The following is a 24,872-nucleotide window of genomic DNA, read 5'->3' as shown; positions in this document are numbered from 1 at the left end:
ATTTTAAGCACACAGAATAGGAGAATGGAGAATAGAATACCCATGTACTTCCACCTACCCCTGACATTATCTTGACACATTTATATCAGACTTTTTCACTGAGAAATAAAATCAAGTTATAGGTGATTCACCTCCTGTGTACCCATCTATTCCTAATCTCATTCTTTCCTCTTTCACCTCAAAGGTAACTTCTCTGTATTTGGTGTTTTCACTCTCATGCATGTTTTTTATATGTAAATTCATGTTTTTAGCCATACAGTAGTTTTTGCATATTAAAAAAATTCAGATGTAGTTATTCTGCAACTTGTTAATTTTGGTCAACATGATATTTTTTGGATGTACCAACATAATATATAGATATCAAGTTTTTAAACATTTTATTGCTATATTACATAGTCTACTGAATGAATGCAACACTACTTTCAACTTTCCATTTCACAGAGTTGTAACTTTTCGTTATTATAAACAATGTTACAATAAAAATTTATATGGCTTTTGGTGTACATGTGCCAAAAATTTTCCAAGGCAGTATTTTTCCAACTGTACCGTGACTCAGTGAATTAGAAAAAGGAATAGAATAGAAAATATCAGGGTGTATCACTTACTGTTTCATAGACTTTGTTTTTTTAGGTAGGTATACATATGTGTACTAGGACATTATATAAAAATGTATTTATTTTGAGTCAAATCAGAAAGCTCAAAAGCCATTGCACCTGAATATATACTTAGTACAAAGGTGCTTTCCAAAACAGCTGTATAATTTATACTCCTAGCACCAATGTTTGAAAGTTCCCATCACATCACATCCTCACCAACATGTGATAAGATCACACTTGTTAATATATGCCACTCTGATGAATGTGAATGGTATTGTACATTTATGTTAATTTTCCTTTAGCTTAATATTAGTTTCATAAATGCCTATTATCATCATTATTACATTAGAAATACAGAAAAAAAAAACAAGAAAAGGAAGTCATTCCTTCATTCAACAAATATTTACTGAATGCCTTTCATTAGCCAGGAATTTTAGTAAGCACTTGGGATACATTAATGAACAAGTCAGACAAAAAAGTGTACATTCCAAAGAGGACAGACAATAATAATGAGTAAAGAATATAGTATATTAGAAAGTGGTAAATGTGGAAAAGCAGAGTAAGCAGAATCAAGATTGCCAGGGAGAGGAGGAAGGTTACTCTATTAAGTGGCACAGTCATCCTAAATTTGACTAACTTGTAATTTCTTCTTAGTCCTGTTTTTCTACCCAAAGTCACCTTTCTCAGATATATGCACAACCCATGCTATATCTGCAACTCTGTGTCTGAATTTTCTTCACTTAATATTAGAATCTGTATCATTACATCCTTTCTACAAATACAACTTTCAGTGACTAATAATATCCCATCACAATTCACTTAACTAGTTCCTTGGATGATGAGTAACAGAATAAATCTAATACTGTGTGAATTATCTCACTGAATGCACTTGACTTGAGGAAATGGAGGAACAAAGAGGGTAAGGAAAACAACCAAGTTCACAGTCTAGGAACACCTGATGGAGTTGGGATCACCACCCCAGATCACTGTGCTATATAGGGATGGCTTTTTCTTTTTTTTTTCTTTTTTAGATTTTATTTATTTATTCATGAGAGATACAGAGAGAGGCAGAGACACAGGCAGAGGGAGAAGCAGGCTCCATGCAGGGAGCCCAACGTGGGACTTGATCCCAGGTCTCCAGGATCACACCCCGGGCCGAAGGCAGCGCTAAACCGCTGAGCCATCCAGGCTGACGAGGATGGCTTTTTCTGATAATAATTGAAGAGGTTTTTGTCAAATATGGAAAAATGCAAAGAAAAACTACCCATAATTTCACTTCCCACAGGTTATTAATGTCTTGAATACAACTCTATGTTACTCCTTTATTATTGTCTATTTCTTCTTACTGGAAGATGCTCATACCCACTTCCATATTTTGCCTTTTCTTCACTCAACTGTATATTGTGGACCATTTTCCCATTTTGCAGTCTTCTACAATATTATTTTTATTGAGTGTACAGTAAAGAATGGTGGTACTTTATGCAAAATCCACATCACATGAATTAGGGATAAAACCAAAGATGTTATCCACCTAATGTAAAGTCTCATCTACCTAATATCACTGTTTCAGCTTTACAAATTCAGCAGGAATTAGATACCATTAAAGCTGGCTGACCAGATAAGCTGTCAATTATGTTTACAAAGTTGTAACTTAGCTCATTATCAGTAACTGCTGTTTATGAAATTGAAACTTCTGAGTGATTTTGTAACTTTCACAATTGTTATGCTTTAAAAATAATTTATAACATGTCATCCAAGCATTTAGTGGTGCAAGTGCTCAAAAAACACTCCTAAAAATCTGAAACCTAGTTTGATATAAAATATTACAAACATGGGGTGCCTGGGTGGCTTAGTGGTTGAGCTTCTTGCCTTCAGCTCAGGGTGTGATCCCGGAGTCCTGGGATCCAGTCCCGCACTGGGCTCTCTCTGCAAGGAGCCTGCTTTTCCTTCTGCCTATGTCTCTGCCTCTCTGTGTCTCTCATGAGTAAATAAGTAAAATCTTAAAAAAAAAATTAAAAAAAAAAATTAGAAACAGAACCACAAGGACGTGTCATGCTGTTTAAAGGCCCATGCTATGAAATATCAGTGGTAAAATGAGCATAAAAAAGGCAAATTAAGTTTACATATATTACTTTTTTTTTTTTTTAAGATTTTATTAATTCATTTATGAGAAACACACACACACAGAGGGGGGCAGAGACACAGGCAGAGGGAGAAGCAGGCTCCATGCAGGGAACCCGATGCGGTACTTGATCCTGAGACTCCAGAAATCATGCCCCGGGCCAAAGGCAGGCGCTAAACCAGTGAGCCACCCAGGGATCTCCCAAGTTTACATATATTGGAGCATAGGCAGGGATAACACATCTAACTATAATCTGAGGGCCTCCTGTCTGCCAAGCCCTTTCCTACATCTGGGGAGAGGCCACTTGTAAAACAGACAAAAATCCCAACTTTCCTGACCTCGTGGAGCTTACATTCTAGTAGAAATAAAAAATGGGGAGAAAACACTAGCAATATTGATGTGGTTACATGCTCCTGGAATTCAGCCCCCTTATCTGACAGTCTTTCTTAAGGGAAAATCAGCTTTTAATTACTCAAATTCTTCAAGAAAACACCTTTACCCTTAAGTATCCCTTATCCCCTTTTAAGCATATGCCACATCTTATTTAAACAGTATCTTATTTGGGGATAAAATTACTGTTTTCTACTAGCACTATCTCTGATTATATTTGCATTTGCAAATGTTATTTTAGGAAAGAGGGTTAAAGATATGTACCTTTGAGGGATTGTTAAAAAAAAGGGGGGGGGGTGGGCAGCCCGGGTGGCTCAGCGGTTTAGTGCCTGCCTTCAGCCCAGGGTGTGATCCTGGAGTCCCGGGATCAAGTCCCATGTCAGGCTCCCTGCATGGAGACTGCTTCTTCCTCTGCCTGTGTCTCTGCCTCTCTCTCTGTGTGTCTCTTATGAATAAATAAATAAAATCTTTAAAAAAAAAAAAAAGGAAATGGCATTTAGAAATGCATGGTTTTTCTTGTTATATACCCTTCTTTATTTTGCTTGTTTCCTCAGTTTTCCAGGCATAAAAATCATACTGTTGTCTTTGACTTTTCACTCTATTAATCCTCTTTAAATTGTTTTCATTACTTAATTATCCTTCTTTCCTAAACCATTCTCTTAATTCACACCCTCTTTTTGTTTAGGGTTTGTATTATAATCCTTGACTATTAAGACTTTTTCATCTTTGTAGAGTCTGCTTCCTATTTCTTGTACAACCAATTTAAAATGCCATAGTAAGAAAAATTTGTGTCATCTGTCACTCTGACTAGGTCAGTGCCCTTCTCAAATCCCTTCACTGGCTCCCTACTGCTTAATGCATCTAATTCAAAAATTGCCTATTCCCTGTTTCCATGTCTACCCCAATTCACCTCATCTAATAATAATCACCTCATTTATCTCTGTTCATCCCTATTCACTCTTTGCACGTCATACATTCTTTGTTCCCTTCTCCTAGTTTCTTCCTTAAAATGTCTTTCCATTGCTACTATGCTCTTAATTATAAGCGCCACCCATCTATAATCATTAGAAACACCTCTTGTATATAGTGTGCTTTTCCTTTTCACATTTAGACTATAAGCTCCTCATGGGCAGGAACAAAATTTAAGCCACCAGTAAGTTGCCACCCACCACGTTTGAGACACAAGGAAAACATTAGTAAGATTAAAAGTATGAAATTCTCTTTATTCTCCAATAGTCTCCTCTTATTTTTTCACACATCACCACTGAATGGTAGTATGAATACTTCTGTATCACAGAGACTAAAGTTTCCCTAACAATAGCTTTAATCTTAAAAGCCTTGAGATAATTTAAATGAGGAAAGAGTAACAATGAAAGGTCTTAAGCAAAGGCCAAGATGACAGATCTCTAGTTACAACGAAGTAATCAATAATTGGCCTTTTATAATCGAAATATTACAAGTAAATATTTTCTCTTAACAGCAAACTTTGATTTCTATTAAAATAACTCTTTCTAGGGCAGCCCTGGTGGTGCAGCAGTTTAGCGCCACATGCAGCCCGGGGTGTGATCCTGGAGACTGGGGATCCAGTCCCATTCGGGCTCCCTGCATGGGGCCTGCTTCTCCCTCTGCCTGTGTCTCTACCTCTCTCTCTCTCTCTCTCTCTCTCTCTCTCTGTGTCTCTATGAATGAATAAATAAAATCTTAAAAACAAATAACTCTAAAATTAAATCTATACAGTATGCTACTTGCTATCTTACTATTTTTACAACTTTACAACATAATTAATCTAAAATAAACCACACATTTAATATAAAATGATGAGTTTGACATGTTTACTAGTGAAGCCATTCACCTCCTATGGATTTCCTCACACTCCACTGTAATCCATCCTTTCCTCCCACTTTACTGCTAGGCAACTAATGATCCGCTTTCTAAATTTTCCAGGATTTTATATAAATGGGATCACATGGTGTATCTTCATTTTTGTCTAGGTCTTTTCACTCAGCATAATTGTTTTGAGATTTATCCATTCTGATGCACAGTATCAATAGCTCATTCTTCTTTACTGAGTGGAATATATTCCACTGTATGACTATATCACAATTTACGCATTCACTTATTATTTGAAATGTGGGTTGTTCCCACTTTTGGGTTATTACAAATAAAGCTGCTAGAATATTTGTGTGTAATTCTTTGTGTGGCCCTATGAAAACATGCTTATGTTGGATAAATACCCAGGAATGGAATGCCTACGTAGTACGGCAGATGTATATTTATTTTCTAAAGAAACCACCGAATTGTTTTCAAACGTCATTGTATCATTTTACATGCCCCAAAGCCATACAAAGGTTTCAGTTCTTCTATATCCTTGCCAATACTTAGTATGTTAATCTTTTTAATGTCAGCCATTTTAATGAGTGTGTAATGGTATATCATTGAGGTTTTAATCTGCATTTCCCTCATGACTAGTGGTGTTAAAATATTTTTTATGTGCTTCCTTGCCAACTGTATATATCTTCTTTAGTAAGGTGCGATCCAGACCTTTTGCACATTTAAAAACACTGGGCTGTCTTTTTATTAATGAATTGTAACATTCTTCATTATTCTAGATATAAACATTTTGTTGGATATAGGTTTCATGTGTTATAATATTTTCTCCTAGTCTTTTGCTGTTGTTTCTAAGATTTTATTTATTTATTCACGAGAGACACAGAGAGAGAGAGAGGCAGAGACATAGGCAAAGGGAGAAGCAGGTTCCTCCTTGATCGAGTCCCACATCGGGCTTGAGTGGAATCCAGGACTCCAGGATCACGCCCTAAGCCTAAGGCATACACTTAACTGCTGAGCCACCCAGACTTCTCTGAAACTGTCTTTTGAAGAGCAAAACTTCTCAATTCTGTTGACCTTGAGCAACATGGGTTTGAACTGTGAAGGTCCATTTACATGTGAATTTTTTTCAATAAATACAGGACAGTACTGGGGTGTGCCTGAGTGGCTCAGTCAGTTAAGTGTCTGACCCTTGATTTCAGCTCAGGTCATGATCTCAGGGTTGTGAAACGGAGCCTGCTTGGATTGAACATGAAGCCTGCCTAAGATTCTCTCCTTTCCTCTCCCTCTACCCTAATCCCCTCAAATTATAGTACAATACAGCAGATGTATTTTTTTCTTCCTTACCATTTTCTTAATAAGATTTTCTTTTCTCTATTGTAAGAATACAGTATTATAAGATATACAACATACAAAATACATGTTAACTGACTATTTGCTATCAGTCAATAGTAAGCTATTAGCAGTTAAGGCTTTGGGGAATCAAAGTAACATTAGTTTTTGACTGTGTGTTGTTTAAAAGTCAAGTATATAGTTATTTTTTCCCCCTTTATGCCTTTTCTCTGTCCCATGTAAAAAAAAGTTTGACAAATCAACAAACCTAAAGGGAACCAATGGAATGGGAAAAGATACTTGCAAATGACCTATCAGATAAAGGGCTAGTATTCAAAATCTATAAAGAACTTACCAAACTCCACACCGCAAAAATAAAAAATCCAATTGTAATATGGGCAGAAGACATGAACAGGCATTTCTCAAAAGAAGACATACAAATGACTAACAGATAATATGAAAAATGCTCAATATCACTTATCATCAGGGAAATATAAATCAAAATCACAAGGAGATACCGCCATACACACTGGTCAAAATGCCTAAAATTAATTACTCAGGAAAAAATAGATGTTGGCGAGGATGTGGTGCATCCTCTCTGCAAACTGGTGCAGCCATTCTGGAAAACAGTATGGGGGTTCCTCAAAAAGTTAAAAATAGAACTACTCTATGACCCAGCAATTGTGCTAGTCGGTATTTATCCAAAGGATAAAAATATAGTGATCCAAAGGGACATATGCACTCCAGTATTTATAGCAACAACGTCCACATTAGGTGAAATATGGAAAAAGCCCATATGTCCATTGACAGATGAATGGATAAAGAAGATATGATATACACACACACTAAAATATTTTTTTTTAATTAATTTTTTTTTAATTTATTTATGATAGTCACAGAGAGAGAGAGAGAGGCAGAGACACAGGCAGAGGGAGAAGCAGGCTCCATGCACCGGGAGCCCGATGTGGGATTCGATCCCGGGTCTCCAGGATCGCGCCCTGGGCCAAAGGCAGGCGCCAAACCGCTGCGCCACCCAGGGATCCCACACACTAAAATATTAATCAGCCATCAAAAAGGATGAATCTTGTCATTTGCAATGAGGATGGAACTAGAGGTTATTATGCTAAGTGAAATAACTTAGTCAAAGACAAATGCCCTATGATTTCTCTCATATGTGGAATTTAAGAAACAAAACAGATGAACACAGGGGAAGGGAAGGAAAAATAAAATAAGATAAAAAGAGAGGGAGACAAACCATAAGAGACTCTTAACTACAGGGAACAAACTGAGGGTTGTTGGAAGGGAAGGTGGGTGGGGGGATGAAATAAATGGATGATAGGCATTAAGGATGTAATAAGTACTATATTCAAGCGATGACTTATCAAATTCTACCCCTGACACTAATACTACACTACATGTTAACTAACTTGAATTTAAATAAAATCTTGAAAGGAAAAAAAAAAAGATAAACAGTGTCTGACAAAACCAAAGTCACTAAAATTTTGTTTTCTTCTAGAATTTTTTTTTAATAGAATCATTTACATCTTTTTTTTTTTAAGATTTTATTTATTTATTTATTCATGACAGACAGAGAGAAAGAGAGGGGGCAGAGACACAAGCAAAGGGAGAAGCAGGCTCCATGCAGGGAGCCTGACGTGGGACTTGATCCTGGGTCTCCAGGATCCGGCCCAGGGTTGAAGGTGGTGCTAAACCACTGAGCCACCTGGGCTGCCCTCTTCTAGAATTTTAAAATATTTTTTTCTCTTACACTTAGGTCTATGATTCACTTCTAGTTAACTTTGTATATGGTGTGAGGTAAGGGTCAAGGTTCATTTTTTTGATACATGGCTATTCAATTGTTCTAGCATCATTTGATGAAAGGATTATCCTTTCCCCTAATTAACTGTCCTGGAACCTTTGTCAAAAAATTGACTATATATATATATATATATATATGATTATAAGAAGTTCAGTCTGGTATTGGCATAGGTAGACATAGATAGGGAACAGAGTAAAAAGTCCAGAAATAGACTCATATATATATATATATATATATATACGTCTACCTATGCCAATACCAGACTGAACTTATTATAATACCTTTACAATAAACTTTGAAATCAGTAGAGCGGAGCCAGTAAATCCCCCAACTTTGGCTACTCTATGACCTTTGCATTAAATAAATTTTTTATTTATTTTAAAAAGAGAGAGAGAGAGAGTGCGTGCATGCCCATGAGTGGGTGGATCAGAGGGAGAGGGAGAAACTTAGGCAGACTCCATACCAAGTGCAGATCTCACAACCCTGAGATCATGACCTGAATCGAAACCAAGAGTTGGATACTCAACTGACTAAGCATCCCAGGTGCCCTGATCTTTGTATTTTCATACAAATTATGAAAACAGCTTATTAACTTCTACCTCCTTAAAAAAAGCCTAAAGAATTCTGATTGGGATTAAAATGAATCTTGAGGCAATTTGGGAAGACCCACCATCTAAAAAATATTTAGTTTTCAATCAATGAATTCAATATATCTCTCCATTTACTTAGGGTTTTATTTTGGTTTTTGTTTGTTTGTTTTGACTGAAGACTCTACATTTAAGAAAGTAGTCATTTCACAAAGGAAATTCAGGAAAGCCATGTTAACTAGAGCTTAGAGTTGGGGATCAAATAGCTATGAAGAAAATACTTTCTTAAAAATTGTTTAGGGATTATTTATTTTTTATTGAGATATAACTGACATATAACATTGTGTAAGTTTAAGGTGTACAATGTGTTGATACATTTATATAACACAATACGATTACCACCATTGGTCTTAGCTAACACCTCCATCATATCATGTAATTATCATTTCATTTTGTAGTGAGAAACACCTTTGTACATATGCTTTTTCATATTGGGACTATAAGGTCCTCAAGTGCAACAACCAGTTTTAAGCCACAGTAAGATACCACCCACCATGTTTCAGTCACAAGGAAAACACTGGTAAAAGTATGAACATTTGAAAGTGCTCATTTTAGTTGTTTCTACTGTAATTTTCTTTCTTATTTTTTTATTTAAAGATTTTATTTAGGACACCTGGTGGCTCAGCGGTTGAGCGGCTGCCTTTGGCTCAGGAGTGATCCTGGAGTTCAGGATTGGGTCTCACATCGGGATTTTATTTATTCATGAGAGACACAGAAAGAGAGAGGCAGAGACACAGGCATTGGGAGAAGCAGGCTCCATGCAGGGAGCCCGGTGAGACTCGATCCTGGGACTGCAGGATCATGCCCTGAGCCAAAGGCAGGTGCTTAATCGCTGGGCCACCCAGGCATCCCTCTACTGTAATTTTCGACTAAAATTAGTGAAAACTTTCCTACATTCTAAATTTAATGTTCAGAGAAGGTATGTCCAAGAAACTGTTTTCCCATGTTCTATTATTTTAAATGTAAAGCACAAGGGACAGTCACTGCAAATAATGGTCCCTAGAGAGATTAAAAAAAAAATCAACATTAGGATGACACTAATATAAAGCCTTAGAAATAAGCTGAGGAACACCTGGGTGGCTCAGTGATTGAGCATGTGCCTTTGGCTTAGGTTGTGATCCCAGAGTCCTGGGATCAAGTCTCACATCAGGCTCCCCAGAGGGAGCCTGCCTTTCCCTCTGCCTATGTGTCTGCCTCTCTCATGAATAAATAAATAAAATCTTAAAAAAAAAAAAAAAAGCTTAAAAGTATTAATGTGATATCTAGTAAACAATACTAAAAATGTTTCAGGACTTTAAGTGGAAATACACTTGATTAATAGATGTATTGCATGAACTTGTAATGAACATTTAGTCATGAAAAAGAGAAAAAATATTTTTCTGAGTTCTGTACACATATTTATTTCTACTGTAAAGTATTTAAAAAATTTGGATTAAAAAATTAATTTGGATAATTATTTTTTTTATTTGGATAATATTTGACAGTGATTCACCCTCCAAATAAATCAGATTACTGATTAGTCAATAATTAGTAATAAATAATTACTAAACGATTTCTCATGATAATAGTAATGATGATTATAACAATTTCCAACAAAGCTTAATATCTGTATTTTAAAAACCAAAAGAAACAGTCTTAGGATTTTCAAAATTTTGTAATTTAAGAAACCAATAACTTACATTTAGACAAACATGTAAGATGAGCACTTTAACAATTATCACATAAACAGCTATCCACAGCCTCCTTCATCATTATTGCAAAAAAGCTTTAAATTAGTCTTTTTACCTTTTATTTCCAATAAGCATAATGACCATGTTGGAATTGGAATGCTGGCGGGCATCTTCTAACCAGGTTGTCAAGTGGTTGAATGTATCTCTCCTAAATAGAAAAGAAAATTTGATCACTATTTCCAGTGTGTTCCCCTAGCAGTGTACAACGAACAGTATACATTCCATTAAAGGTAACTATTTTCAGCCATATCCACTTATGTAATGAGAAACAGCTCTCAAGTACAGTATCTGGAAATAAAGTGTAACCTCACTTTGGAAAATTCCAGTGTATAAATAATATTACCAAATTGATTAACCTGGAGGTGCTTATTTATAGAAGAAAATAATTTAGTTGCAGATTTCTGCAGTAAATTTAAATTTAATTAGAGACACACAAGTTTTAAAGTCAAACACCCAGGGCATAAAGGCAAAACCATACTTTTATAACTGGCAATCAATGTTTATTTAGAGAAAGTCTCTGCATTGACCAAACAAACGGATACATTTCCAAGTTCTCACCTTGTAATATCATACACTAGTAAAGCCCCTGCTGCACCTCTGTAATATGACCTTGTGATGGAACGAAAGGACTCTTGCCCTGCCTGTGAGGAAAGAAAAGGTTGAGAATTTTCTTTAATAAACTGTTCTCTACACATTTTCTTTTTATTCATATAGAATGTGGGGAGGTAGGGAATGAGCATGTAAAGGAAAAGAAAACTTCACCAGTCTTAGGAAAAAGTCACAAAATACCACTATTGCTCAAGTCAACCAGACACACACGTACCCCCGCCCCCCCCCCACACACACACCCCAGACCTCTAAACCTTTTTTGGCAATCCCTGACAACCCAATTTACTGAATGGCTTCACAATACATGAATCATTATTAGAACACAGAATGGACTCCTAGCAACTAAGCTCTGAAGACAAATTTGAAAGGAAGCAAATAACCCAGAGCCTCACATTTGAATTCAATAACCCACTCCCTGGGGCAGCTGTTGACACTAGAATAAATAAAGTCCATTGTAAATAAATGATGAATGACATCTTTACGCCCACCATCTGCTGGTGTAAAGGTTGTTGGAAGGCCAAGGATGCAGATTTTATCAGTTATATCATAAACTGCAGTGAGCTTTCAACAGTCATCAGATGGAATTCTTTGAGCAATCATTTTATTATGAAAAACAGAAAATGGTTCTGAATTTAATTTATATAATTTTTTTCTCCACACTTAATCAATTTCCTCTGTATGTGATATATAATGCTTGTCAAACAGCAACAGGATGTAGAAGTCATCTTTATATCCACTTGTGAAAACAGACTTCAGAGATTATGCAAAATTAGTTCATTTTTCTCTCTTACTGGTGCACTAATATTCTGGTTTTTAAGAAGGCTGGTGAGGGATATACATACGGCCTCTGAGTTTTAAAAATGAGAAAAATGAAAAGTATTATCAGAAATACTTGTGCATTTTTGATCACTTCTATAGCTTCTGAGGAAAAAAAAAACTATCTAAATTATATAAACACCAAGCCAGTTTTCACAATTTCTGTATTCAAAATCTACTAACTTGAACAATATTCTTGTTTGTATGCTGAGTTTTGATCTTTCAGTGTAACTATACTAAACCTCAGAATTCACACAGACAGCTTAAGTTTTGCCTTGTTCTAACACTCCACACTACAATTCCTTGTACTTCTTGGCCCTCACAATATATATATATGGGCCCTCCCTCCCATGCTCTCCACTCTGAGTGCCTAGCACTGGGTCTGGCACACAGCAAACATGCAGAGAAAGCCTTTAGAATGAAAGAATGAATCCTAATGTCTTAATCGAGTGCACAAAACGGTCATTACTCCATCCCACTGAAATAAGTAGACATCAGTAAATCCTAACATGCTAAAAGATTCAGTAAAAATAACTTCTATGTGGAAACTAAAGATTAGGCCTTCTCTCGGTAACTTGCAAGCAATTCTAGCACTTTGAATGTCTTTGGCCAAACTGAATCCTGAGAAAGCCATCACACAAAAGAACTGTACAAATAGCTGATTAATTTCATATAGTTCGAGGTTAAAACATTAGATAATACTAGTTGGAAACATGAAATTCATTAAAATTACTTTTATATAATTTATTGAGATGTATCTTTCCAAAAAAGTTCTTTTAATAAACCAAAATATAAGCATAATGGGAATTTTTAAAACTGCTTAGCACAGGAAAACTAAGGACTATATATATTTAAAGATTTTATTTATTTATTCATGAGAGACACAGAGAAAGGCAGAGACATAGGCAGAGGGAGGAGAAGCAGGCCTCCATACAGGAGCCTGAAGTGGGATTCAATCCAGCAACTCCGGAGGCAAAGGCAGATGCTCAGCCACTAGGCCACCCAGGCGTCCCCAGGACTATATTTTTGAGAGATTTCTTTCACTTTCACTGTGAATTATATATATCAAGGAAGGAGTCTTGGTAATAATATAAAAAAGATATATATATATATTAGTTAAAAATCAGGTTTAGAGCTCTAAATATTGAGAAAAGGCAAAAGTTCTTTAGAACAGTCTTGCAGGGACTTTCTGTGGTAGGAGTTAAAATGAATATACCATTAAGAGGAACACCACTATATGATTTAAAACTTCAGGGTTAATAGCTCAGATAAACAGTAAAAGGGAAAACAAATTTTTACAAAGGAAAAAAAAAACCCACATGCCTGTACACCATTCTCACTCCCTTTGTATTGTTTTACCAAGAACAACATGTTATAATATGGAAATACTGTTTTTAATGCATCGCTTTATACTGAATCCATTCAATCAAGTTTTGCCTACCATTACAATTAAAGACTCAAGCAAATAAAAACCCAAACATTCCAAGTGAGGTCTATGAACATAACCATGCATCTTAAAACCTATGCTTACTTTAAAGATCAGTATTTAGTATTTAGAATAGTTTCCAAATTCTTGAGATGTCACTGGTAAAGACATCTCACTCATTGGCCTAGTCTCTGTTAATGGGATTCATAGCCTTAAAATAAATCTTGCCCAATTAAGTTTTTTACTATGACTTCTTTATACACAAACTGTCCAACAACTGCATAAAAAGCTAGTCCAATGTTAATTATCTTGATCACATTAAAGCAATCTACTTTTTAAAAAAACACCTTAATATAAACATGGCCAAATGATGGTTAACCTGTAATGTTTTACATGAAAAAGAATGTCAACTTAGGAAGTATAGATGTTATCTTTGATCATCTTCAATACAAAATGTTGGCTTAAGGAGTTTTAGAAGCTTGAAACTGAACAGTATAGAGAATTACCTGCGGTAAGAGATTTCTAATAGTGGCTGAGGGTATTAAAGCAAAACACATTTAATGAAAGGAAAATGACTAGCTAAGTGAACAGCACCAGAGAAACCTGGTTAGGAGAGACCAGAGTGGACCATAAGCTTATCAGTTCATAATATAACTGTTCAAGTTCTGCAAAAAATCAGCAAGATACCCAGAGTGCAAAATGTAAAAGACAGCAAGTCAGCCTTGCCAGATAATGGAACATGTTTGTTCTCAGTGATGCTTTGTATTTGAACAATCAAGTCATAAAACCTCTGTGAGAAAAGAAGCTTTATAGACCTCTGTTTTCCATGTGGGGACTGCTAAATCAAATAAATTTGGTTCTTTAGCCCATCATTTGCTTATTTGTTTATTTTAAAATTAAGTACAATATACCCCTAACATGGAAATCGAACTCATGACCCCAAGATCAAGAGCTGCATGCTCTACTGACTGAGGCAATCAGTCACCCCTAGCCCATACCTTTAAAAGTGACTTCCAATCGCCAGATGAAGATACCCTGACTTGACTTCCCTACGTGCCTAAGTCTTTCTGTTGCCAATAGTTTTTGTGATAACCACGCTGGGAATTTAATTCCTCTTTCTCTTCTGTTACCTCCATAACATACAACTTTACACACAGTAAGCTACTGCTCAAACATTTCTAAATACCCTGGTTTTAAGTCTTAAAGCTTTTGAGAATCTGATCTCTATTTGTTTCTCTAGAATTTTATCTTCTTATTCAAGAAAAGTCTTGTTCTTATAGTCAGTTTTTTTTTCCTGCTGATATCCTGACCATATTCAGAATATTCTTGCTTTTGTGCCTATGTAACTTTGCCTGAAGAACTATTTTCCTCCAGCTACCCAATTTCCCTTCCCTTTGAGGACCTGTCCAAACCTCCAGATTCTCTCACAAAGCTAGGAAGCTTGTCTACCATAGCCCATAGTTATCCATTTCTCCTCACACACCCAAGAGCACTTCCATGTGATCATATGGTTCTAGTATTATTGATTATATAAAAGGTACATACTCTGCTCAAATGCTGGTTTGTTTCCACCTTAGTTCTCTTTGAGGGATAGCCTAACTCGGAATACTGAAGTATATACAAGTATGCACTCACATTATGTTATCTTGACTAATCTCAAAAGACCAATAAAGTTAGAAAATTCAGATCTGTGAGAATCAATATTACAGTAATACCTCTACTTTCATTGTTAGTCATTTATCTAACAGTTCCCGCTATATAAAACTCAGTAAAGAACCAAAAAGAAGAAAAGGATTACTAAGTAGCCAAAAAAGTTGTCCAGTGTCCAAAAATGAAATCTCAGGTACTTACTAAAGATTCAACTTAAAAATCTCAACCTGTGATCAAGGAACTACCATCAAGAAAAAAAACAGATTCTGAAATCTACATGCATGAACAAGACTTCTGTTTTGGATGACAGTAACATCAATAAAAATCAGAGTGATTTTTAAGGCTGTCTCAGTGTCCACAGCAAGGACACTGAAAAAGTCAATCTGGACTATTTAAGTCTAGGCTTTTTAAGGGAGTCTCCTAGAGAAATGAAAGTAGATCATCTTGAGAAGAGATACAGGGTTGTAAATATCTAGAAAGAAGAGGGATGTTAAATTCCTTAAGAAATTAAGACTATTTACTTTGAAAAAGAGAGGATTTCAGATTCTTTTAATGCTGCCATATAGGAGAAACTGGAGACCACAGGTGGGAGGTAAATATTAGAGTAGAATGAAATGTCTAACATAGCTTCCTGGCCTTGTAGTTATTCAAGAGAAGGTTAATGAACAGCTGCCATAGAAGGCAAAAGCCTCTCTACTCCTGGGGTTGTGGGGATGAGAGCAGAGAGGAATGGAGGCAGAACTGTTTCCTGGTACTTGGTTTCAGCCCCTTTCTTTGCTCCCACTGAATTGGAGGGTCATCCATCATTATACCACCCCACTGATAAATAAAAACACTCATTTGGGTAAGAAGTTGGTTATAAGAATGGACACATTTTACAAAGAACCAAAAAAATGCCTGTGATTTGCTGAAAAGGTACTTTCAGCATGTAGGCTGCATGTGAGTGTTTTTTACGTAGTTCCAATATCTTCCTTGGGGGAAAAATATTTGTGAATTTAAAACCTCTCGAGGGAAGTTGAGCAGAAACATGGACTTAAAACACCCATACTATAAATTTGGGAGGAAGAGAATAAAATTTATTTGGATCAACTGGGAAGGCAAAAAGCAAAAAGAGGAGTAAGAATAAAAAAAGGAAGGTAAAGGCTGGATGAGGGTCTAAGACTGAGAATGGACTTCTTCTTACACTTCCCTTTCCATCAGTCAAGGAATAAGAAGTGGCAGCAAACTGTTTTCTTGACTCATCCTGACAGAGACTAAAAATACCACATATTTGACTTCTGACAAAAGAAAAAAAGTTACACAGGGCCAAAGGAAAGTGCTTTCAGGGCGGTTGTGACACACTGTCATCACTGCTTGCAGCAAGGCCTCTAGGGAGTATCTGTTGGCAACTATACTTACTATTTTCAAAACAAGCAAAGATGCTGGATGGTAGATATGGAAATTTTTAAAGGAAATTTCCTTATTTTTATTTTTTTGTGAATGGAAATGGATATACAATGAATGACAAACATCCTAAGACACTGGGTCTTGGGGGAAAAAAAAATTTCTTTAAGGCTGATGAAACAAATAATAATAATATTTGGCAAATTTTTTCCTGAAGGACTCTAGGATGGTTTTGTAAATGGCCTGGGGCAGGAGAGACATGATCCTTGCTACTAAAAATGTAGTTTCCTAACTAAATGTATCAATACGTTGAAAAACATTAATGAGGGTAGCCCGGGTGGCTCAGAGGTTTAGTGCCGCCTTCAGCCCAGGGCATGATCCTGGAGACCCAGGATCAAGTCCCATGTCAGGCTCCCTGCATGGAGCCCGCTTCTCCCTCTGCCTGTGTCTGTCTCTCTCTCTCTGTGTCTCTCATGAATAAATAAATAAAATCTTAAAACAGACCAAAAAAAAAAAAAAAACATTAATGATATGGGAAACCAAGTGTGGAACCAAACTGTATGTGTGTCAGATAACGTCTATTAAAGAGTTTTGGAAGTTATGTGAAATAAGAAAACCTATGACAATTAGAGAAGAACCTCTAAGGCAGAGACTCAAAAAGCAAATTTCAAAAGTAATAAATTAACAGAGTTTTTTGAACATTCTTTACAATCTGAAATGGGCTATTTATTGGTCCTAGCACCCTCCATGTGGAAGCCCTGGAATTCTTGGGAATCATGATGTCTTTGAAGATACCAGTCTCTCTCTTTTAGAGACAGAAGAAAGAAGACTCCTCCTCTACCTTACTAGAGGAAGGATGAACAAGGTTTTGTGGTTTTTTTCCTATTTCCCTTTCATACTGGTCCAAAATAAGTAATTACTACAGATTTCTTCTGAAGCATCACTGCAGTGTAAAATAATCAACTCATAAGTTAAGAAAAAAAAAAGGGCAGGACTAATTAACCTACAAAAGAAACAATTGGGGAATTAATGACTTGTTCAAGTTTTAAAAACTGGAGGGGATTAAGAGAACACCTTAAGGATAGAAGAACAAGTGATAAACTAAGACTACAATGAAGTGGTTTGTGCCTCTGATGTCACAATATTTTCAGTACAATATCAGTCTTCCCTTTGGAACTACGTACTTTAGTTAATGGGGTCTCTTGGACATATCCAATGATCCTACAAGCTGCTTAGAATGAGATGCTTTACTTATTCGTTCAATGAAATTTACCACTTAACCAGTCAGCAATCTATGAATATAAGACACAATGTTAAGCACAATACAATGGTCGTTTCCCTCATGATTTCTGAGGAAGGTAAACAAACAAGTAAAATAACAGGATCAGAGCTATAACAGAAATATAAAATACTATGGGGAGAATGAGCTATCCCATGGGTATCAGAAAGGTTCCACAACAGCTGACATCTGGGCTGGTCTTAAATGGGAAAAGGGGGTAAAGTATTTTAAGCAAAGCAAGTATTCATGCAGTACAAGGTATGAAAAATGTGTTTATCAGAGAATAGCAAGTAGTCTCGTTCACACTACACTGTGCTGCATGAGTTTATTAGCTAAGTTATTAGCAGAATTTATGCAAAACAGTTCTGAAAAAGGAGACTCTTCAAATATAGAAGTAAAAAATACTTCATTTTGGCTGGAGAGCATTTATTTTAAATCTCTAGAAAGGGACTTTGCATATTTCGTTTTTCTCTTTTCCATGCAGTTTTGAAATCATGTTGCCTGGGAGAAAATAAATCAAAAAAGTTATGAGACACTACAGGCTCAGGGTGGGGGAACCCTAAGAAACAGTAAAAGCGTAAATCTTCCCTTAAAAAGAAGAGGTAAGATACCACGAGAACCTAGAGTCCAATGTATAACTCTGGGACAGAGCAAGATAGAGATTTAGGGTTTTCCATTTCAGGGACAATTACGTGATAATATAGGAGCAGTCAGGATTGTAGTGCTCATGACAGCCTGCAGCAACTTGCTTGGTCTTGGGAATCCAGTCTGTGAGACTGAATATTCTCCAAGGTTCCTTCCTTCAATAACTATTATAGGTGACAGGTAAGACTCAAGACTGAGTGACAAGAGAAAAAAGAAAAAAACAGGGGTATATAATGATAAAATTCCCCATATTTTATATTTCATTTACTAGTTTAGAAAATATGCTTTTTGTCATAACAGCTGACCTTTTGATCTTTCTCAATTGGGATTCTGTGAAGAATTAAGTCCTAATTGACCTACGGCAGTAGTTCTCAAAATGTGATCTCCGACTCTTCCAGGGTCCATGAAGTCCTCCATTTCCCAACTACCTATTTCTGTGAGGTTGTATTTTCTTCATACACTCCAACTAAATAACACACATAAGACTCAGTGAAGAAGCAGATATGGGAATCCAAGCTGTTTTCTATTAAGCAGATAGTGAAGAGACTTTTCAAAATGTAACAAATCGACACTCTTCTCACTAGAAAAATAAAGTTTTGTTTTGGGAAAACATAGTCAATTTCCATAAAAACTGCTTTGTTTAGCCTAACATATAATGAATTTATTATATTTTTTAAAAGATTTTATGAATTTGAAAGAGAACATGTGCATGAGTAGGGGAGAGGGGCAGAAGGAGAAGGGGGGAAACAAACACCCCACTGTGCAGGGAGCCCCATGAAGGACTCGATCCCAGGATCCTGGCCGTAGGCAGACACTTAACTGACTGAGCCACCCAGATGCCCTTATTACGCTTATTTTTAAATGACTTAGTAACTGGATATTTAATAAGTTTCTCAGTTTGGAGGCACCTGGATGGTTCAATTGGTTAAGTATCCCACTCTTGGATTAGGTTCAGGTCATGATCTCAGGATCATGAGATGGAGCCCCATGGTGGACTCTGCAGTGGACAGGGAGCCTGCTTTAGATTCTCTCTCCCTCTTCCTCTGCTCCTCCTCCTGCCTCTCTTTCTCATCTCTTTAAAAAAAAAAAAGTTTCTCAGTTTTGATTTCTAATATGGTATAGCTATAAGCCACATAAACAAAAGCTATAAGCCACATAAACAAAAGCTCTTTGGGGTCCTCACTAATTTTTAAAAGTATAAAGAAAGGGATTCTGAGACCAAAAAATTTGAGAACCACTACTTCAAAGCATCTACCATATGTAATAAAGTAACTCCCCTTTTATGTATTTAAGTTGGGAGAACAGAGAAAACAGTCACTCAAATCCGGTGCGGTGGTCAAAATGACAAACTGTTATTAAACACTATACAGCATGGCATGGAATAGGTATTCAATGAATCTAAGTGAGAAGGAAAGTGGCTTCAAGTGGTTGGGACTACATCAAACTTTAAAAAAATTTTTTTTAAAGATTTATTTATTTATTTGGCAGAGAAAGAGATATAGAACACAAGTAGGGAGAGCAGCAGGTGAAGGGAGAGGGAGAAGCAGGCTTCCCATGGAGCAGAGAGCCCTATGTGGGGCTTGATCCTGGGATCCTGTGAGCATAGGCCAAAGGCAGACATTTAACCAAATGAGCAACCCAGGGGCTCCTCAAGCTTTTATTTTTAAATCAAACTTTTAAAATTAATAAACTTTCAGATCAAGTGACTCAATGGTGTTTACTTTCATATTTTATCTTGTATGTGTACTTTAGATATGCTATTTTCTTAAAAACACAGTTTAGCACATTTCCATTTAGACGAATAGCCTGAGCATTTGTTCAGATATGTTTCACTAACAACCAACACCTGCGGTCTACCTGGTGAAAACACTGCGAAAGAAAACCTAATCTTTTCTGGCACCACATTTCATCTCATGGCTGTAAGGGTATTTGTATCCAACAAACCGTAATAGGCATAGAATGACATTAAAACAAAACAAAACATATACTGCACTTTCATAAAACAACTTTATTGAGGGCATACAGTGTATTCATTATACTCACCGTATCCCATATCTGAAGTTTTATCTGTTTCCCATCAATAGTTATCATTCGAGCACCAAACTCTACACCTAAACAGACAAAAAAATGATTTGTTACACAAACAAGAGGAACTGTATTTCACATTTAAGGATCTATTTCCAGGACATACTACACCAGATGATACACAGATGAACTTTAACAAATATAGCTCTTACCACTAGACAACATATATATAATCTAAGGCAGAGGTACTAAAAGGCATAAGCTGAAGACACAAAATATTAAGATATTCAAGTCTAGTATAGTTAAAAAACAAACTGTGGTCTTCCTGTTTCACAGGCTTAATAATATAAAAACAACTAGAAATGAGATAATAAAATACCTTAAAAACTATTAATATGATATTTTAAAAATCACTGAAAGGGGCAAATGTACTTTGAAATCATAGTTTTGGTTCCCAGCGTGGATTATCAATTAGAAAAGAAATCTCCAAATCTACCCACTAGAGAGATAACCATTGTTCAAACATACTTCCAGACATTACTCCATAGGTAGCATATTCTGTGTAGAAACACAGAAGTACCAATTTACATAAATGGAAGCATATAAATGTTGTTCTGCAATTTGCTTTTCAGTCAGTAACATAAACATTATTCTACATCACAAATCTCATTACAAACCAATAAATATATAAAACGATGCCATTATTTCTGATGGCTGCATAATTAGCCAACTTTACTTAGTTGGTACTCTATTTCTACAAATTCAGGTCATTCCCAAATTTTCACTGTTAGTTAAAACTGAAATGAACTTTCTGCATACATTTTCAGCTAACGATTATGATTTTAGGCAAATTACAGGAAAAAGAATTGCAGGTCAAAGAGAGTACACTTTACACTTATAAGTTAACTACTTGAGCTTTTTCCCTTCATTTATCATCTTTTTTTGAAAGCACACAGGAAATCATCAAAACAGGAGGAAAAAAAAAAGGGGATAATTTCAGAACAGCACACAGCTGTGAAGGAGACTCTGAAAGAAGTCTATCACTTATATTACACCAAGTCATTACTGCTTGGAGTGTGCTCTATCAGTATTTAGATCAGAGTCAGGGTGAAGGGAAGACACACATGGTCCTCAGAAACCAGATGTCACCCTGGCAGCAAAACAGCTTCTAGTTGCCCAGGGAAGGGCATACTGCCCAGTGTCAGAATTCCATTTCAGCATCTCCTATAATTCCCCAACCAGGATCTGGAGGATCAGAAACACAGGTAATTTGTCCTTTCATGATATGTAACCTCAAGGTTTTACTCTACATTTTAAATACTGATTCCATCCTAGGGACATAGTCAATACCAAAAAACTAATGGTATGTTTCTCAGATTCAGAAATAAAGAAAAGCTGGAGACCCAGCAGTCATGATGTACTAGAATGAAAAATGCAAAATTATGCCATATAAAACCATTTTCACATCTACTTATGTATTCATTACAAATACATATAAATATATACATACATATATATTCACATGTATTCTGCGCCACCAGGTAGGAAAAACACAAAACAACCACCCACCAGCTTACCATTAATGACATGGAACCAGTAATTAAATATTATACAAATGTTCTTTGAAGTGTCAGTATTTAAAAGGGATGTACTAATGTACAAAATTCTAGATAGCTAAATATTTCACTAAGTGGGAGCCTTTCATGACTCTATTACTTCTAGCCACAAATCAGAGACAGAAATCCTGTTTTTTCTTTCATTGTCATGGGTGGGCTTTTAACCACAATCCAAAAATGCTGCACTGTTCACTGGGATTAAAGATTTCTTCAACTGGATGCGTAATGTCAAATTTGACAAAAAACCACTAAAAACTAGAAAAAGACCCTTGGACTGATACCAAGGCTAGACAGGCAAGGCAAGCAAGGGCAAGCAGATGCCTCTTCTAAGAAACTGTCATCTTGTGCAGAGAGGGACACAGATACGAAGAGGGACCTGTATGCATTCTATTCTGTCCCAGCAGATAAAAGGCTCAGAACAGCTCTGCTGTTTCAGGACAGCTCCTGCTTCCTGGAGCCTCAGAATGCTTCATTCCTGCCTACTCCCAAGTCCAAGGCTTCCCTCTTCTGCAGGTTCTATATAAAACTCCAAGTATGTATCTTTCCTTTGGTTAGCCTAGCCACATTTGCATTTGGTACATTTATCTCTTTATTCAAAGTAATAAAGGTTTTTTGAAATGAAACAAAAACAGAATCTAATTTCAGCTCTAGAACCATAACTCTTTCTAATTTAGTTACTTGTAACTGGGCTCAATGCAGGTTTTACCTTTGTAGACTATGTGGCAAAAGAAAACATTGAAACCTAAATGTCCTGTGAGGCTGGGTAACACAAAAAACCTAAAAACCTTTTTCTCCTGCATTATTAAAAAATTTTAATCTTTTGCAACTTAAGTATGTATGTATGCTTGAGAATCCCATTTAGAACGACTTCCCTATCTTTTTTTCAAGGGATAAACCATCATCTCCTATGCCCTTGAGGCTCTCTTCCCAGATATATTTTCAATTAACAGCCAATTTGGCTGCCAGAGAAATTGTCTGTGGAGCCAAATATAAGAAGGCCTCATTTACCTGACATTGTTAGGGAGCAAAGCTGATTTTTTCAGATATGTTATTCACTTGCAACCTTCCAGAACAAAATACTCTGAATGCAAATACATACACTTTTTAACTCTCTCTAGATCATTATCATCCTTATACAGTAAGAACCTGAAACCTTGCAGAACAACCATTTGTTGAGCATTTAATGATCAATACCTACTAACTGTGGGACCATGGGCAAATTGTTAAATCTCTTCTGTGTCATAGTTTTCTTATCTGTAAAATGGTATCAATGACATCCATTCTCTTAAGACTTTTTTTCAAGATTAAAAGGGTTATTACATACAAAATACAAGAGTGCTTGGTGTACAGGAAGTACTCAGTATGTGTGAACTATTTTATCATTCCATACTGTACACCAACATTTCTAAACCACCACTCACATAACTAAAGATGACAGCCTGTTTGAGAAAGGGCCACTTATCAGAGCCTGGTGACTGTGGGGCTGCCAAAGCAGAGAGCAGAGGTAGAGCAGAGGAGAACATTCGGACTTGTTTGGGCACCTAGATGTCATGGAGGCTCACAACAGAGACTTGAGGGAAGAAGGCTTTATTCCCCTAATTCTAGAAATAAGGGGGGAAAACTAAATATTAAAGAGTAATTTCCCCAATTTTCTATGAAAAATGAGTAGTACATGCCATACTTAAAAATACTAAAAGAATTCAAATTATAGAGAAAATGATTATAATGCCCTTGACTTGTAAACTACTCTAGAGATTTTGATCATAAATTACAAAAACAAAACTAAAAGGTACAAATATCAGCTAAGGAAAAAATTATGACTTACAGATAAGATCAGTCTACTCACAGCATGCAAAATAATTAAAAATAATGGTGAAAAAAAACTCCTATCCATAATAGTAACAAAATCTATTAAATATCAAAATAAACTTTAAAAAAGACCTGTATGAAGAAAATTGTAAAACTTTACCAAAAAGCATTTAAAAAGTTGTAAAAATGAAAATACATATGTATATAAATAGATTACCTTAATATACTAAAAATATAAATTGTCTTCGAATTAACCCATAAATTTCATAAAGTTCTCAAACTTTAAAAAAGCCTTACTAAAAATTTTGTGATTTGGCAAACTGAGATTAAATGTCATTTGGAAGAAAAAATTCATGATACTGATCAAGAAAACCTAGAAAAGGAAAATGTCAATCACATATTAAGTATACTACACAGTTACTAAAAATAGCAGTGTGATTAAAAAAAATAGCATGTGATATTTTCTCATGAAATAGAGGAATAAAAACCCCAAAACATAAATGGAAGAGATTGAGAGTACCCAGACTTGCTTACATATGCAGATGTAGCATATGCAAAGGTAATAGTTCAAACAGGAAAGAAAGATGGCTTATTTAATTAATGAGTGGCATGGGGCCACACATTATACACAAAGAAAATTATATACATGGCCATATACCAGATAGGGTACAAATTTATAGTATTCGAAGAATATTTAAAAGAACATTATATAATTTTTGTTTTAGGGAGCCTTCCATAGTAAGGTCTGAAAGCCATGAAGAAAAACATCAATGTATCTGACCAAAAGAACAAAAAACAAACTGGTATTAGAAGAGGCAAAAAGATAAAAACAGATAATCCAAAGAGAAAAGACACACAGTAGTTCTTAAACATGTTAAAAATGCTCAGTCTCACTACAAATTCAGAAATTGCAAAGCAAGATAACCACTTTTCTCTCTCCATTTCACAAAGAGTAAAATTCTAGAATCAGCAATGAAGGGCAAGGATGAGCAGAAACGGGTACTTGGTTTAGTACGCAGGTGGAGGGAGTGCAGATCAGAACAGCTTTGTGTGTTTATGAATACATTTTAAAGTTCTAGAAGGCGACATACACACCTGTGGATGCAGGAGGGCCAAAGGCAAGTCATACAGAGAATATAACTTTCTCTGGA

The 24,872-nt window shown here is 35.9% G+C and overlaps 1 protein-coding gene across 1 annotated transcript in view; it reads right to left on the bottom strand.

The window, feature by feature from the left end:
* The window catches only part of RAB2A (RAB2A, member RAS oncogene family), an 88,128-nt gene that overhangs the window by 27,180 nt on the left and 36,076 nt on the right, over positions 1–24,872 (bottom strand). The window contains 3 exon segments of the mRNA NM_001003318.2: positions 10,519–10,611; positions 11,022–11,104; positions 20,315–20,382. Coding sequence (NP_001003318.1) covers positions 10,519–10,611; positions 11,022–11,104; positions 20,315–20,382 — 244 coding nt within the window.

This window comes from Canis lupus, chromosome 29 (assembly GCF_011100685.1).
Source record: "Canis lupus familiaris isolate Mischka breed German Shepherd chromosome 29, alternate assembly UU_Cfam_GSD_1.0, whole genome shotgun sequence".
In the NCBI taxonomy this organism is placed as follows: Eukaryota; Metazoa; Chordata; class Mammalia; order Carnivora; family Canidae; genus Canis; species Canis lupus.
This window is presented reverse-complemented; position numbering and strand designations above follow the sequence as displayed.